This window comes from Schistocerca serialis, chromosome 5, assembly GCF_023864345.2.
Source record: "Schistocerca serialis cubense isolate TAMUIC-IGC-003099 chromosome 5, iqSchSeri2.2, whole genome shotgun sequence".
Lineage (NCBI taxonomy): Eukaryota > Metazoa > Arthropoda > Insecta > Orthoptera > Acrididae > Schistocerca > Schistocerca serialis.
This window is the reverse complement of record NC_064642.1, coordinates 612762581-612780400: the sequence shown is the minus strand read 5'-3', so window position 1 is coordinate 612780400 and position 17820 is coordinate 612762581. Positions and strand designations below refer to the sequence as shown.

General features: G+C 35.9%; 1 protein-coding gene across 2 annotated transcripts in view; it reads right to left on the bottom strand.

The window, feature by feature from the left end:
- The window catches only part of LOC126480776 (uncharacterized), a 147167-nt gene that overhangs the window by 82564 nt on the left and 46783 nt on the right, over nt 1-17820 (bottom strand). For both annotated transcript variants that reach the window (XM_050104076.1, XM_050104077.1), the window contains exon 7: nt 14509-14833. In XM_050104076.1, the coding sequence (XP_049960033.1) occupies nt 14509-14833 (325 nt within the window). The remainder of the gene's footprint in view (nt 1-14508; nt 14834-17820) is intronic.

Here is a 17820-nt window from a genome sequence, read left to right as displayed (position 1 = left end):
CACTATATAGTACAGTTACTTTTTATATAGTATCAATGGAGAGAAGCTTACACATAAAAAATAAACTATTTTAAAAAACAGATTTTTAATTTTTTTTTTTTTCAATTTTTTGTTTGTAATATCTTTGGTGGGGGACCAGATAAAAATCTGAAAATTATGCTCTTACTAGACCTTTATGATCAAACTTCAGTATAAATGTCAAATCTGAGACTCAATTGGAAGTTATGGGGAAAAAGTTAGAACACGGTGTATACGTGGACAAGGAAAAAAAATTTCCGGATTTTTCCCGGTATTCCCGGTTAAAAATACACTTTCTCCCGGGTGAAAACACACTTTTTCCATGTTAAGTGACATTATATTTCCCCTGCGAAACTTATCAATCCTTTGAATGGTTATGATTTTATACACAGGCGTTGAATTTCCCGGCACTTTAGAAAATGAAATTCAGGGAAAAAGACATGTTTTGGAAATATCTTTGATGTGCAGCAACATATATGCTGCGTATTTTCGTATTACGAAAACATACATTGTAATTCACCGAACGTCGCATGTTACTTTCCGAATCATTGAAATTGAGATTGCGATGCGCTTCTGTAAGCCAGTTATAGCTCATGTCACATGATCTCGCCAGCCGATGATAGCGGGTATTCAGAGCATAAGACACTTGATGTAGTCGGCCAACAGCAACATCACTGTTAAGTAGCATGAACACACAAACAGGGAAAGTTAATAGTTTAAATTAGTATACATAGTGTTGCTACAAGAAAAGCAAAGCGTTCACATATAATATAGGTCGCAAAGGTTAATAAGCTGCAAGAGAAGCTAAGCTTTTACATATAATGTTGATGTTTTTTGCGTGCGTTACGCTTTAAGATATATCACACAAATGTGCCAGTAAAATTTTTAATAGTGACATAAGTGTCTGATCTTCAGGGTTTGAAATTCTTCTAAATGGCTCGTCATCAAAGAGTCAAATGCTCTGTGATTTAAAAAATTCATGGTACATTCTCGCACATAGTTCAACTTACATAAAAGGATATTTACTTTGAAAGTAATGCCTTTCAAACCACCATTCACAATATTTTCCCGCGAACTGTTAAAAATAGGTCTGTTTGAGAAGTTGCCAGAGAGCGCAGATAACAGGCAACACCATGCTTGCATAGCTATCATGACGTAGGAAGCCCGTATGTACATACGTGTAAAACATTGAAAGATAATACATTATGTCATAAAAGAAACAAGACATCAGAGGATACTCCAAGAGCATCAGAATTTCAGTGAACCATGCTGAAATGTGCACATTTAAAGTGCACATTCGTATGTCCAGATTCCCAATGAAGTAGACCTCGACCTGATATTAAGTTTTTCAGTGTGGTTTTCAGGATTTAAATTTTCTTGGAACACCAGTTGGTTCTTTTTATGGTATAATACTATATGTGCTAGAAGATGAAAACCTGCACTTGAAATGCAGCGAACACTTGAAACTAGCCTGTACTGTGGAATTAAACATTTCGTTTCAAATACATTGACTGCCTCTGCAGAAAAGGTTAATAAAAGTCAAATTTCTTTAGCAAACAGGCAAAAATAACTTCACTGTCGGAAAGGTGGGAATAAAATAAAATCTGATACTAATAACATATTTTAGCCTTCCTTAATATGTGAATGTATTTTAATTCACTTGATAGCTCCCAGCCACAAATATCTGTTTTGTTTTCATTTGATGTGAGAGTAAACGAAAGAGAAACAGAAAAATCACTAAAGGTAAACATGGGTCACGTGGAGACTACCCACTATAACTCAAGACTGCTCTGCGCATCAACCCTGGATCTACGATATTTGCTACCAGGTCAATACTAAAAAAATTGAATTTTCAAAAATATGTTCATCTTGTCGTGCACATCTTTCTGAAAAGTCTGAAACATAAAACATATGTGTTAGAGGAAATGTAAGATATGTTGTTTGGTTGTAAGTGCACCAAAGTGCAGTGCCACGTCTCTTCAGACAGCATTCTTCTATCGCACGTCACTGTATTTCGCTCTGTGGTATTGAAATGTGTATATTTTGTAATGGATGCCATCAAACTACATTCAAGACAGTGGAAATTGAAATGTCCTGCGGTGCCTCTCCTGCTCCCAGTCAGCCGGTTTGACAGCCTGCCCCTTTTTTAAAAAAATCTCGCAATTAATAGCGAATGGGATTATTTGTAATCGGGAGAACAAGAACTCTTCAGAAAATTTGCACTCTTTATTGCCTATTAGCTAACAACTTGCTGTTTTGTGTGACATAAAATTAAATATAGGATACATAAAACCAATAAAGACAAGAGCCAAGCAAGGAAGTACACATTTCTTCAATTAGGTCCTAGCATGCCCCCCCCCCCCCCCATCTCTCTCTCTCTCTAATCTTGCTACGGCTTTACATGGCGTGCTTTCCTTTCTGCAAAAGAATCTATTACTTCATCAAAGTTCATCAAACATTTTGCTACATGAAAAATTGAAATGTCGTAATCTAATACTGAAAACGCTTTTAATACAAATAATACCCAGGTCTGGTGTGGTTTCTCAATCTGATTACATCTATTTTGTCACTGTTGGCTAGATAAAACAAAATAAGCCTTTCTAATATTGGAGCAATTTTGTAAGACACGTCTAATAAACGAGACCGTTTTGGAACAAATGGTCATTTTTATAACACGACAGAATATAATTCACAAAGTACCAGTATCAAATGCCTATGAGGCCTACTACAAGCAAAAAGCTTTATCTTAATTTTATCCATTGTTTTTCAGAGTTTCATACAGGACTGTTTTACTTTCATAAAATGAAGAACAAACCGCCTTCAGTCACAAGTTGTGTTTATTTACTGCATTATGCATTTCGAGCCCTGGAGGCTCACCTTCATGTGCTTTTTAGTGATTTACATCAGGTTTTTTAGTTGTTTGCCTGTTGATATTACATTTTTATGTTAAAACATGGTATATTGTAGATATAAGTTTAACAGCGTTAATAATATGAAAATAACTTACAGTTTAACATTGTATGATGTCTGCTTCTGTTGTGCAGTTGGTATGTACTGCAAAATTAAAGATGTATATTGTGTATACCAACTGCACAACAGAAGCAGACATCATACAATGTTACACTGTAAGTTATTTTCATATTATTAACGCTGTTAAACTTATATCTACAATATACCATGTTTTAATACAAAAATGTAATATCAACAGGCAAACAACTAAAAAACCTGATGTAAATCACTAAAAAGCACCTGAAGATGAGCCTCCAGGGCTCGAAATGCGTAGTGCAGCAAATAAACGCAACTTGTGACTGAAGGCGGTTTGTTCTTCATTTTAAAAAAGCTTTATGTTAGGAAATAGTTTCACGTTTCATTCACATACACCAGTGCCTCGAGCATGAGATCGAAAAGCAGTATTACAAAATTTTTATATAAATTTGGAATTGTCTTATTCTTCCATAATTTGTGTGATGTCCATGTTTCTTCTTCCTCATTCTAACACACAATCTTGTCATCATCACTAATTCTGTAGATATTCCTGCCATTGTAAAAATTTGTTCGCCAATTAACTTCACTAACCCTGACAGAATCACAGGTTTAGTTATCCTGTGATTATTCTCCGGTTAGGCCTTGTTACATGTTCGTACAACACGTTTTCCGCGTTACTTTCACAATATATCTTAAGCGGCTGACAACTGATCCTCATTAGTGCAGTGATCCGGCCAAAATTTTCTGTCAAAATTTCATTTTCTTGGATACATCAAGAAGATAATAGGTAATCTTTCTCACCTGTTATTCCTGTTAGTCGTTTATTTCCATTCTGGAAGTCTGAATCTATGGATTTCGCAAATAATCATAACAACGCTGATCATTCGCAAACCCAATCAACCACATAATCAGACAGCGATTGGCATTCATCTGTTCGACTTTACTCTGCTCAGCTCGTATAGCCCCGTTCCCTTTTGTCTGCAGAAAGTTTATTTCTAGATGCGACGAGGATTCTCCTGATAGAGACATCACATACACTATGCATGCATTCAAAACTCAACTTACAATTCATTCATAAATCAACTTAAAATGTGTTCAAAAACCAACAGGGAAGTGTTTCACAATCATATATATATTTTTCCTGCGTGGAATGTTTCCCTCTATTAATTGATATCATACGAATAATTGATAGACAAACGTGGGCTGGATGCTAGGCGCTTTGTGAAACAATTTTTTTTTCCCTCAAGTAAATCAATTTGGCACCCCCTTTTCCCGGTAGCATCTAGCTGCTTGCTGCGACTGCTTGCACAGCCAACAGCCAAATTCCTGTAGCCAGAAGCGGGAGAATCAACTACTCAAACATGACTCAACTGCACATGCGCATGAGCCCACTCGTAGCTGCTAAAACGAATCTAATGTTAACAGTTGTGTCTTCATGCTCATTGGAGGTTGGTTTTTTTTTTTAAAGCAAGGCATAGTCTTCCTAAAGCCTTTGACACATTTTGCTTTGGCACACGCTTGCATGAGCGCTGCGTGTCGTCGTCGTACATGGCGCATTTCCTTTGCAATTTAAGTTATTTTCCTTTTTTTCTCTCGTTTATGTTTTATTGTTGAAGTGTTATTCTGCAGAAGTGGGATACAGTAACATCCTTTGTTAGAGTATCAGTTCTTACCAGTCAAAATTACAAAAATTTAACAGAAAACTAAAACAATGAAAAATTCCCAGAATTCTAAAAAATTCCCGGGTTTTTCCCGGATCTCCCGGTTGTCCCGGGTCGTATACACCCTGTAGAAATATTAGTAAAAAATATGTTTTTGAACATCTGGGTCAATCCGTGCCAAGTGGTCCAGCATTCAGAAAAAAATTGGTATTTGCTTAGTGAATTCCCTCACAATTATTCAGTAACAGGTTGCCCTAGACCTTTCAAATAAGAAGCATTTAGTCCATCACACACTGGACTATAAATTAAAATCACGATCACCAAGCAGAATATATTCCTTAATATATTTTTAATGGTTCAAAACTATTGTTCATAAATTTTAAAAAAACTTAATTTCTGAAGAGTATTTTTCCAAAGAGGGAGTAATTTCTCAGCCTTAATATGTTTTATGCTATTACACTACACAGTGTAGTTACTCTGGTAAGAAGCTCACACTTAAAAATTATGTTAAAAAACAGATTCTTTTTTGAATTTTTTTATTCTTTGGCCTGCAATATCTAAGTTAGGGGACCAGATAAAACTCTGAAAATCACGCACTTAATAGGCCATTATGATATCATACTTCAGTATAAATTTCAACTTTGAGATTCAATGGAAAGTTACGAAAAAAATTACCAGTATGAGTCAAAAATATGATTCTTAATTCAGCAATATCTGGAATAATAAATAAAGTGTATCAGCTGCATAAATTAAACAAATCTATCCTTTTTTTTAATGAGCCAACTACTTACATTACCTTGTTCTCACGTTATATGTTTTTATCGTGTTGTTCATTGATCAACAGAGAAATTTCTTCACTCAGTCCAGGCGTTAGGTTGAAAGTTCACCCAGTTGCAGTTTTAAATTCCAGGAGATGAGTTCTACAGTACATTTTTAACAGTCATCCTGCCTGGATCCTTTTGAACTGTTTTAAACGAGGTTATTGGTCCCAGTGGGTGGTAAAATGTAACATGCAAATCTTGGTTTTTGGCAATCAATATTATCAACGTCAGCAGTCCACAACTGTTTGCCATAAACACAAGCCACTATGTCCTTATTCTGAAGTGTCGACGGTACAAGTTTTCCACACTGATGAAGTTCACTAACAAGGGATGTTGATGTAAACTTACACTTCAGCAAGTAGTGTGACTAGGGTATAAAACAATGAAAAGATCAAGGGCCCTTAATCTTCTGACAACCACTGAATCTTTACTCCAAGACTTTGGTATAGAGTTCTTGTATTTCCTTATATTTTACAAAAACATTGGTAATCTCTATTACTGTTCTTTACACAATTCAAACATTTCTTGAGGTGTAAAGATCTGGTTCTCATAGGTCCGCTGCAGACTAGGTTTTATGCAGCTTGCTTAGTTGTACCTTCGATGCCATCACACGCATTCTTCCCATGGTTTGATGCAAAGAAAGTGACATTCTGCATCAAGTTCATGGTCTTCTTTGTGAAAGGTATTGTAAATATTTTTTTTTTTTCAAATTTTTATCAGGAAAGTAGATCAGTTTGTTTAAGTAAGGGTGGTGCTTTTTTGTGTGTATTGTTAATTGCAGTTTAAAAGCATGCACTGGTGTAGCATTGTGTTCAAGTTAGTCACTTATGACACAAAAACTGTGACTCTTTAGTTTATTTTGATTTTTATAATGGAACACAAATGGATGAACTCTGGCCTGTTTGTTTACGCAGTGGCACCCTTGTACTTCATCTTGAACAACATAGGAATAGAATTCATAAAAGTCACCACGAACCAAGCATTCATCAATTGCCAAGGCTTGCTTATTGTCTTTCAGAAATTTACCCTGAGCTTTTGCAATTAACTGATGCATTTTCAGGTTTTCAAGATTAGTTGTTAACACTTCAAACATCTCTTCCCATGGTTTTCTAATTGTCACCATTTCCACTTTGTCTTGTGTAACCCTTTGTTTGTATTCTATATTGTCAGGCATCAAACCATCTTGTTCTAATTCTTCAAACATGTCAAGTAAAGCATGTCTGCCGGGACAGTCTTAATGTTTTCCCGTGGTCGTACAATTGTAACTATCACTATTGCAAATCAGAACTCTCAAAAGGTCTTTACGGTCAACTCTAAGATTGACCCCCTGTATCATCAACTTTATATTCTGGTGGTTACTGTCATCTTCATGAAACCTAATAACCTTTTTGTACAGGTTTCCATTCATGAAACTAGGTGCATTTTTCTTTTGTAATGCACATAAAATTCCCTCCTCTTTTACTAAATGCCTTGTTCATTTAATCAAACATTCTGGCACATTACATTCATCACCAATCTTTGCTCAACTCCAAGAATTGGTAGTAAACTGATTATCTAGACTTTATCCTCCCTGTTTGAAATAGAACATTTATTTTTAGCTTTTCTGTCAAATCATCATATTTGGTTGGAGAATTTTTAGAACTTTCATCTGGTTTAGTGCAACTTTTCTTTCGAAACGAAACTTCCAAATTCTTTTTGACAGTATTGTCACTTTCTCAATTTTTGCACTCAATCCAAAAGGTACTTTTTCTTCACTTTGTTTTCTAATTTTAGTAGCAGGCAATACACCTTGGATTCACAACCCAAATCCACTTTTTTTAGAGTTTCTGAAGAATCACAAAATTCTTTATCTGAAATATCACTATCCATTTCTTTGTTTATGACAAATATCTTAGAATAACATGTTGAACACAATGACTTTCCTGGTATTGTAGTGATAAAAAGACTTTAATTTTTAGAATAATGATCAAATGTTACTTCTCTCAGAAGTTTCTTTATAGGCTTCTTAATTTTTTTAAAAAGGTCCAAGCAAGACTGGATAAAAAGATGATGAAACTTCTGTACGTATTTAATTTTTTGGTACATGCAAGTTGAGTTAACCTATGAGCCAACTCATGAGTAAGACAACACTTTATATTCTTATCTACAAACTGCGACTGCAATTTAAATTGGCAATTTATCTGATAATAAATATGCAACCAGTCGCTTTTTTATGATTTATTCAACTGAACATGTTTTCGGGTTGCCGCAGACTCATTATCAGATGGTGGTGTTTCAAGAACACTATGTTGTGGACCAAATGCAGCTACATGCAGTGCTGATGAGTGCACTGCCTTGCGTATCCATATCAGATCTCTTCCCAAAATGTACATTATTAAGCTATGTACACAAATGTAGACAGTATTTAGCTACACCTGGTTTTACACTGATTCACAGAAAGTAAACACTGGATGTTTTTACAAAGAACATGCAGTAAATCAATTACACAATTTAAATACATCAGTTTAAAGAAACTAATCATTATTTGTTGAGCCAATCCTCTGCTCAAAGGTTCAGCAGGCTAGGAGCCAGCGTCTGCAAGTATGTACAGGCTCCAGAAAAGTCTGCACAAGTCAATGTGCTGTCTGCTTCCTTCCACCAACATCCATACACTCAGTTAACTACGAAGTCTTGAAGTGTGCAGTTAAAAAATTGAGTCTAAGTGTTCTGTGTTCTTGTTAATGAAGGTTATCACAAAAGTGCATATATAGTGTTTCCCAAAGCCATTACTTTAATGGAAGATTACAACAAAGATGAAAACATGTTGTTTTTCTTAAGAGTTGGCCCATAGGCTAAATTAATTTGGAAATACCATGAAATGAAATACTTAAAAAAAAAATCTATCACCTTTATGGTCAGTCTTGCTTCGGCCCTTTTCAGAAATAATAACAAAAGGTCTGAGAGAAATAATAGTAGATCATTATACAAAAAATAAAAGCCCTTTTATCAATACCACCAGGAAAACCATTGTGTCCAACATGTTATCCTAAGATATTCGTAATTAACAAATAAAGGGAGAGAGACAGCTTAGAAGTTCTGGGTCACAAAATTCTGAGGATTTTTGTAATTCAGAAATTATTAAAAAATAGATTCAACTTGCTGTAAAAATAATTTGGAAGTTTCATTTCAAAAGAAAATTTGTACTAGACCAGATGGAAGTTCTAAAATCTCACCAACCGAATATGATGATTTGATAGAAAAGCTAAAAACTTAATGCATATTTCAAACAAAGAGGATAAAATTAAACTATCAGTTTACTGCCAAATTCTTGCTTGAGTAAAAGTTAGTGATCAATTTAATGTGTCACAATGTTTGGTTAAATTAACAAGGCATTTACTGGAAGAACAGGGAATTTTACTTGCAATACAAATCACAGATTCAACTACTTTGATAGATGCGAACACTACCAAAAAGGTTATTACCTTTTATAAAGATGACAACAAGATCCTGGCAAAAAAGACTGTGTTACTGTGGAGGAAGTGGAGGGGGGGGGGGGGAGGGGGTTGACACTACTAACATTCAAAGACAAAAAAGGTTAATACTGAGTCATTTAAATAAACTATTCACTGAATTAAAAAAAAAAAAACCTGACACTGAAATTTGAAGATCGAAATTTTGCATGTTGAGATCGAAATGACATATTGTTGCAGGGGCATCTGGCAGCATAATGTTTGCATTTGTTTGTATCAGCAGAACGTAAAAGTTGATGATAGATGGGACCAATCTCAGAGTTGGCTATAAAGACCTTTTGGCAAGGTGTGACATGCAATAATGACAGTTACAGTTGTATGATCATGGAAAAATGTCAAGATTGTCCAGGCAAACAATCTGCACTTGACATTTTTGAAGAATTGGAACAAGATGATTTGATGCCTGACAATATAGAATACAAACAAAGGGTGACACAAGACAAAATGTAAATAGTGACAATCACTTTTTTCATGTGTTTGTAGCTAACCCTGAAAACCCCACATGCATCATTTTATTGCCAGGGTAAATTTCTGAAAGACAAAATGCAAACCTCTGTAGTAGAGGAATGCTTAGTTCTTGCTGACTCTTACGAACTTTATTCCTTTGTTGTTCAAAATTAAGTACAATGGCACCACTAGGTAAACAAACACGCCAGAGTTCATCCATTTGTGTTCTATTATAAAGTTCAAGACAAAATAAAGAGTCACAGTTTTTGTGTCATAAGTGAACACAATGTGCTCGCTTTTCAACTGCAATTAATAAACTACACGCAACAGCAATACACTTCCATAAACAAACTGATCTACTTCCCTGATGACGATGCAAGCCAATATAAAAATTTAAAAAACAAATTATTAACATCTCCTTTGACATAAAAGACTGTACAGTTGATGCAGAATGGCACTTTTTTTTCCATCATGCCATGAGGAGAACGCGTGTGATGACGTTGGAGGTACAACTAAGCAAGTTGTCACGAAAGCTAGACTGCAGAGGACCTATGAGAACCATATCTTTACACCTCAAGGAATGTTTAAATTATGTAAAGAACAGGTAATAGGGAATACCTATGTTTTTGTAGAATATGAGGAAATACATGAACTCTATACCAAAGTGTTGGAGGAAAGATTCAGTGGCTGTCAGAAGATTAAAGGCACTTGATCTTTTCATTGTTTTATACCCCAGTCACACAACTTGCTTAAGTGTAAGTTTACATCAACATCCCCTGATTTATAATGGTGGGTTGTTGAAGTTCATAGTTTTGATTGTCAATACTAGGATGTGCATGTTATATTTTACCATCCACCAGGACCAAGGACCTCATTCAAAAAAGCTAAGTAAGGATGAAGTTTCAATACCAGTTAAAAATGTACTAAAAAAGCTCTCCCCCCTGGAATTCACAACTGTGACTGGGCTAACTTTTAACCTAATGCCCATACCGAGTGTAGAAATTTCTCAGATGTTCAATGAATGTTGTAGTAAAAAGAAATAAGATGTGAACAAGACAATATAATTAGTTGACAAATTTAAATTATGCAATTGATGTATTTTATTGCTTTACCTACATACTGGAAATGTTAAAAAATGTATTTTCGGCTCATATTTGCAATTTTTTTCATAACTTCCAATTGGATCTTAAAGCTGAAATTTATACTGAAGTTTGATATCATAAATGTCTGTTAAGTTTGTAATTTTCAGACTTTTATTTGATCCCCCAACAAAGACATTGCAGGATAAAAAATTTAAAAATTAAAAAAAAATGTTTTATTTACTAGTTATTTTTTGAGTAATCTTCTCACCATTGATACTCTATAAGAAGTAACCATACTACATGATGTATTAGCACAAAAAATTATTAGCGCTGAGAAATTACTTCTCCTGCGAGAAACCACTGTTCAAAAATTGAAATCTTTTAATTTGCGGACAATAACTTTTAGTTATTACAAATATATTAAGGAATAGATTCAGCTAGGTGAAAACAGTTATATTTTGTAGGCTAGAACACACTGAACTAAACACTTTTTTATGTGAAAGGCCTAGGGCAATTTATTACTTAATAATTTAAAAAATGCAGATGCTTGCAAAAGCAAAACACAGCTTGCAGCCTGAAACAAAAATGGTCACCACTTCTAATTGATAAACAATACAACATTTTTAAAAATATTTTTTAGTCCACTGAACATCAGGGACTTCACCCAGTAAATAGAAAATTTTACTCAGGCGGCCAAGCTACTAATTTAATTTTTTTCCCCTTTTTCTTTCTTTTCTGGGCACATATACAAATGACTTTCCAGACAGTATAAGACATGGAGAAACAGTTCTCTTTGCTGGTGATGACAACATCATAGTCACTGAGAAAACACCAGAACTCCTATTAGAGAAATCAAATTAAATTCTGAAGGAAGTTTATGATTGAGCAATGAGTAATTATAATGCAGAACATAAAGAAAACAGTATGCACTTCAGCATAAAGAGGAACAAAATTCTGTTGCATTAGGCATAGCTGATAAATTTGTAGATTGTGCAACTAGCACAAGGTTTTATGGATGAATATTGATTGTTAATTAATATGGAAAAACACAAAAAGATTCTGGCAGAAAGAATGGTACCTGCATGTTTTGCTCTTAGGATTCTATCATGTGATTGTAACAGCCAATGTCTTGTGGTGACATACTAGTCTTACACTCAATTCTTATCAATGACATTTTTTCTGGGAATCAAATGTGCAAAATATGGATACAATTTTTAAAATGTGGAAAAGGGGCATCAGGATAATAACTAGAAGCAGTTATCAGGCACACTGTAAAGAACTGTTTTAAAAAACTGAACAATGGAAAATCCAGGATGAAATGTAACAATATTATGAAAAGGATAGTCGCTACTCACCATAGGGGATATGCTGAGCTGCAGACAGGCACAACAAAAAGACTGTCAGAAAATGAGCTTTTGGCCAACAAGGCCTTCATCAGAGATAGGATATGCGCTCGTGCGGCTGCATACACGAGCGCGCATGCACACAAATGCAGCTCACACACATGACTGCAGTCTCTGGCTGCTGAGGCCACACACACTCAACATCTCTGCTATATAGTGAGCAGCAACTACCCTTTCATAACATTGTTTAAAAAAAAACTGAGTTGTCTTACTCCAGCAAGTAAGTATGTCTACCAATCAGTTGTGTGCGAGTGCTATCCACAAAGTACATTACGTTTTGGAATTAAAAATAAATAAAGTATTGGAATTTTTTTTTTATTATATACAGGTGAAAGCCACACTTAAATACTACTTTTCTACATAGTTGCCATTTAAATTAAGGCACTTATCGTAGCGATGGACGAGCTGGCAAATTCCTTCGTTGTAAAATTCGGCCGCCTGTACCTTCAACCACGTGGTTACCTCTTCTTGAAGCTGTGCGTCGTCATCAAAACGCTGCATAGCCAACCACTTTTTCGTTGCTGGGAATAAGTGGAAGTCGCTCAGCGCCAGGTCGGGACTGTACGGCGGATGAGGAAACAACTCCCACTTAAAAGATTCGAGAACTTCACGAGTGGCATTTGCCGTGTGGGCCCGGGCGTTGTCGTGAATCAGCAAGATCTTTGAGCCCAACTTTCCCCTGCGCTTGTTTTGTATTGCTCTTCTGATGTTGTACAGAGTTTGGCAATACCTTTGAGAGTTTATTGTAGTGCCTCTTTTCAGGAAATCCACAAAAATCACACCTTTTCTGTTCCAAAAGACAGTCGCCCCGTGGTTGAAGGGATAGGCGGCCGAATTTTACGACGAAGGAATTTCCAAGCTCGTCCATCGCTACGATAAGTGCCTTAATTTAAATGGCAACTATGTAGAAAAGTAGTATTTAAGTGTGGCTTTCATCTGTATATAATTTTAAAAAATTCCAATACTTTATTTATTTTTTATTCCAAAACGTAATGTACTTTGTGGATAGCCCTCGTATATCAGGGAAGACAGTACAAATTATTTCACTAATAGTTCTATACGTAATCAAGGAACAAGAGCCAGTTTGGACTCATTATTTACCAAGGGAACACAAACAAAAGACTCAATACAGCATTTTCTAGCCTAGAATAAATTTGCATAAAATCCCAAGGGTGGTGAAAAAAGTCATTGAAATACACCTGTTTAAAAGGCAGCTGAAATGTTGAATACTTCAAAATCAAATATTACTTAGAGGATTCAGAGCAGCGATACTGTAACACTTTTATAAGAAAATCATGTGCCAAGCTCTAAAGCATATGAGAGCAACATCTTGTCATTCTCCTGAGTTCAACGACTCACTCATCATGCGAAGTGGGATGCTGATTTAATTTTTCAGGTGGACTGATGGGGGGGGGGGGGGACATGAAGACAGTTTTCCGAGTGGACTGGAATCAGTGTTCCAAATGGACTGGAGTTAGTGCAAGGAGTATAGCAGCAAGTTAATGGTTCTGGAGTCATCAGTGGGGGTCCTTGATGTATGCAGTGATAAAGAGTGTGTATAATCAAGAATCTCTGCACAACAGGGACCAACCAAATGAAGCAGTGCAGTTGTAACAGATACTGACCTTATTTTCAGTAGGATGGAGCCTACTGCATTTGGCCATCTTGATTTAGGTTTTCCTTGGTTTCTCTAAGTCACTTCAGGAAAATGCCAAGATGGTTCCCTCATCAAGCCCACAGGTGATCACCTGTCCTATCCTCTTAAAGCAGTGTGTATGTATATGTTCTGAGCTATTAATTTGCAGTGAATTTGGATGAGAAATCCTTTATCATTGTAAGGTGATTCCTGGATGAATGGATGACTGACTACATAAATAAGTGTACATTTCATATAATACAACATAAATATTCTTAGTAGCTACAACATAAAAGCATACGTAAAACCCAAGTCACACTGTACGAATTCAGTAGTAGAAGAGTGGACATAAAAATATAAGAATGATATAAAATAAGGTTCATTATTTTTTGCTACCAGAACTTGACACTGTTCTTCAGCAGTAAAAAATGGACACGAGCTGCCACAATATGTGGAAAAGAGGATGCCAATTATCCACAATCAAGATCAAAAGAAACCTAATACAGACAGGAATGAAAGGAATGTAAAGAAAAAGTATTACAGAAATAAAACTTTTTTTTTTTCTACTTTAATTTGCAGTCCGCGCAGTGTTGAATAACTTCTCTCTATGTAACTGATCTATGTATTATTTATCTCATTCTGTGGCACCTCTTTCTCTTCAGTTTTGCAAAATTCTAAACCCAAATTAAAAATCGTAAGATAAGTGAGCATTTTTTGATCAGTTCCTCAACATCACCACATTTCTGTCACTTTAACTCTCTCTCTTCTCCCTTAATTCCGAATAAACAACAAAAAAATTAAATACAAGCACACATAATTAATGTCCACAAAAATCATTCTCCTTTCCAAACTAAAAGGCTAAATTTTCTTTCATTACAGTAATGCATCATATTACAAATTGACACACAAGAACAGTTCTGAAACACGACAACACACTATTATTTACCTTATCTGTCCATGGCAGTGTGCCGGTGTTCATGATCTCCCAAACTTTTGTAAAAGATTCTCCAAGCTTGATGTGTAAATCTGGTTTTGATCCAACATTTAACAGAACAGCATCCATTAAGTATGTACCAACTGGAACATCCACTCGTTTCCTATTTAATGATTTCTTCTCAGGTAAAGTTTCGCTGCGTGATTTTGAATGCGACTTTTTTTCAAGCATTCGTTTTGTTCTATTTTCCAGCTTTTCTAATTTTGCATCCAATTTCTTCTCAAGCCGTTTCTCTCTTTTTTGGAGTTTTTCAATTTTTCTCAGAAGCTTGTACTCTCTGAAAACAATGTTTTATTCTTCTTTTAGATCACTGCAAAGGTATTCCTTTTCTGTCACATTATGCAGGGTACATGAAGATCTTATGTCACAATTACTGAAAAGATTTTACTACTAGCAACTTAACTAAATGAAAAGCATTAATTGTCAAAACACACAATATTAGTAAGGGTTTGGTAACAAATATCATTAAAAAAAGGGGGGATGTTAAAGAAAGAGCAGTGGTGAATAGCAACCTATCCCTTCCATATTGGTGTTAGCCTATCCAGAACTTTCCATTAATTAAAAAAAATGAAACTGCACTCGAAAATCAGATTTACTCTCTTTAGAGGCTAAAGGAAACAAGGACATCAAAGATAAAAATGGGAGATCTGATTTTCCAAAAACCTGACTTTATGAAAGGGCAATGTGCAGGTGATAAAACAAATAGAACAAATTAATAGAATAACAACTAAAAATTTAAATTTAGATGATTTAAATTGTATTGTAAATGCTTAACTGGTCAATGAACATTGGGTGGTACAAAAAGAAATACTTGCACGAAGTATGGAGTACTAAACATGTGAAATTGTGAAGAGCTGACATTTTAAAAAGATGCTTATAATGCAAATTCAGCTTTTGCTGTTGACTAATCAAGTGATCCACTGATAAGTAAGCACTATCACATAAGTTTACTGAAACTGAGCACTGAAACCCTGCTCATTCAAAGAGCAATACCCAAGTGGAGAGCTGGGATTTATCCCTTTCATGATACTGAAACAGTCTCCAATTACAACATACAAGTCAAAGACTAGAACCAACAACCAACTAGGGCAATTAAGACACACACCAATTACCACTGTCCAAGGCTTAAGATTGTACATGTTTCATAACATATTCAGAAATGTGATCCTGATCAGCTTCATACAGGCTAAAGTGTAACCTCATATGGAGATCAACAGCAAGTGAGCTGCTTTAGGCAACTTAACATATATATTGGGCATTAGGTCCACTACAATTCAGAATTTCAAACATTAACTGCAAACAACAACAACGGACAGGTTAAAAAGAGAAAAACAACCACAACTATACTAATAATACAACAGAATTCACCTTCAGCTGGATACCACAGTGACTGCCCTATTTAAAAATTCCAAAAACCAGTGACTCCCACATAAAGCTAATCTGGAAACCAACAGAGGCACAAAAAATTCCTCAAACTTAGCGATAAAACAATATGAGAGCCAACACCTTGTGACGTATTACAAAAATTTGGTAAACTACGCCCATTCAAACTCTAGTGGCTGTAATATAACTGCGAGCAACATTACCCTATTATTTGTTCACTGAAACTCAATTTAAGGAAATATTTGCAACAAAAGACAAGCCCCTCCAATGGATATGACTGTATGGGATGGAACCCGCTCTTCATGAATATTACTAAATGACAACGATAGATCATCAGCACACCAGATTTAGTAGATGCCAGGCTGATCGGCACAGCACTTAGAACTACATAAACATTTAGAGAACAACTAGAGCAAAGCTAACCACAACTTAACAAATGTCAAACAAATTTCCCTCAAGAAAAAGTATGCTAGCACAACAACATGTCATCAAGAGTGATAAATTCTTATTCCCTGCTCATATTCCCTTAACAATCACTAACACCAAAAGAAATAACACATCACACAACTTGCCAACACAGACAGCTGAAGGGTAATCTACACAATTAATCATCTGGAGAAAAAAAAAACAGAAAAATCACTCGTAGCAACTCTCAAAGATAACAACCCATAGATGGCCCACCACACAAATCACAGCGAATGTTCCATCTGACCCAGTGCCCGCTCTCCAGGCTGCTGCTCCTCTGGCAAACATTATAGGGCACTGCCCACCAAGCCAGTATGGAACAGCCTGAAGCATCATGCGATGTGGCAGTGTGCTGTCATAACACTCTGCAACCCAAGGTGACAATTAACAATTTAAACAATTAAGATCAATAATTCAGAAATTTAACTAATTGGAAAACCTAAGAAATGATACAGGATTTTATTACGATAAGAAGGGTAAAACTAATAAAGCAATCCGAATATGTAGAGCAGAGATGATTATGTTTCAATTAAGAGAACCTATCAGAATCGACCCAGAGGTGGCTGGAGCGCAAGTATACCAGATGGCATGTTCAGAGATAGGCACAGCCAGCAACCCCTATATATTCAGTCATATGGTGGGTGCAACCAGCGGGGCCTGGGAAGGGTAGGAGCACATGCAGGAATACAGGGAAGGGTCCAAACGTAACAGTTAAGGTGCAGTCCTCAGGGGCAGACATCCTTCAATCCATGTGGAAGAGTCCACCAGAGGACCCAGCGCAGAAGGAAAAATAGTCCATGATACATTTTATTGTGGTGGACCACAGAGAAATCGCTCTATTTATAAAACCATTACTTGGAGTTTGTCCCCAAGTATGTCAACCGGAGTGAATGATGTAAGTGCAAGCAGAGGTAATATTTGGCAAACAGTAATGTCTGAAATCACTGCCACCAAGAATCGTAAGCAATGGGGGGACACGACACTGTTAGGAGATACGTGGCTAAGTGGTTGAACAGGACGGACATGCAGTGAGGGTCACTACGTCTTGATGGCACAATAAGTTTTGATTGGGCACATACTGTGCTATGTAACACCGTCCAAGTAAAGTTGCACAGGAGGTGGCCTTTAATAATGTGTTTGAAGTATATTTCCGATGGTGAAAAACTGCTGAGGCTTAGACAGAAATAGTTCACAAACAAAGCTTATGATGTGTGCGACACAGCACCCCAATGTGTGACGGTAGGTGAGTGTAGCACCCTGGCAAGCTGTTAGTTACTCACAAATTGTGGTATTATTTGCACTGATGATCCTTTGGTCATGACTTAACATGCGCGATATTTATTAACTTGGATTATTAAATTGCAGCCTTCCCAACAATCCTTAAGGGAATGTGAAAGACCAGTGTGGCAAAGAACA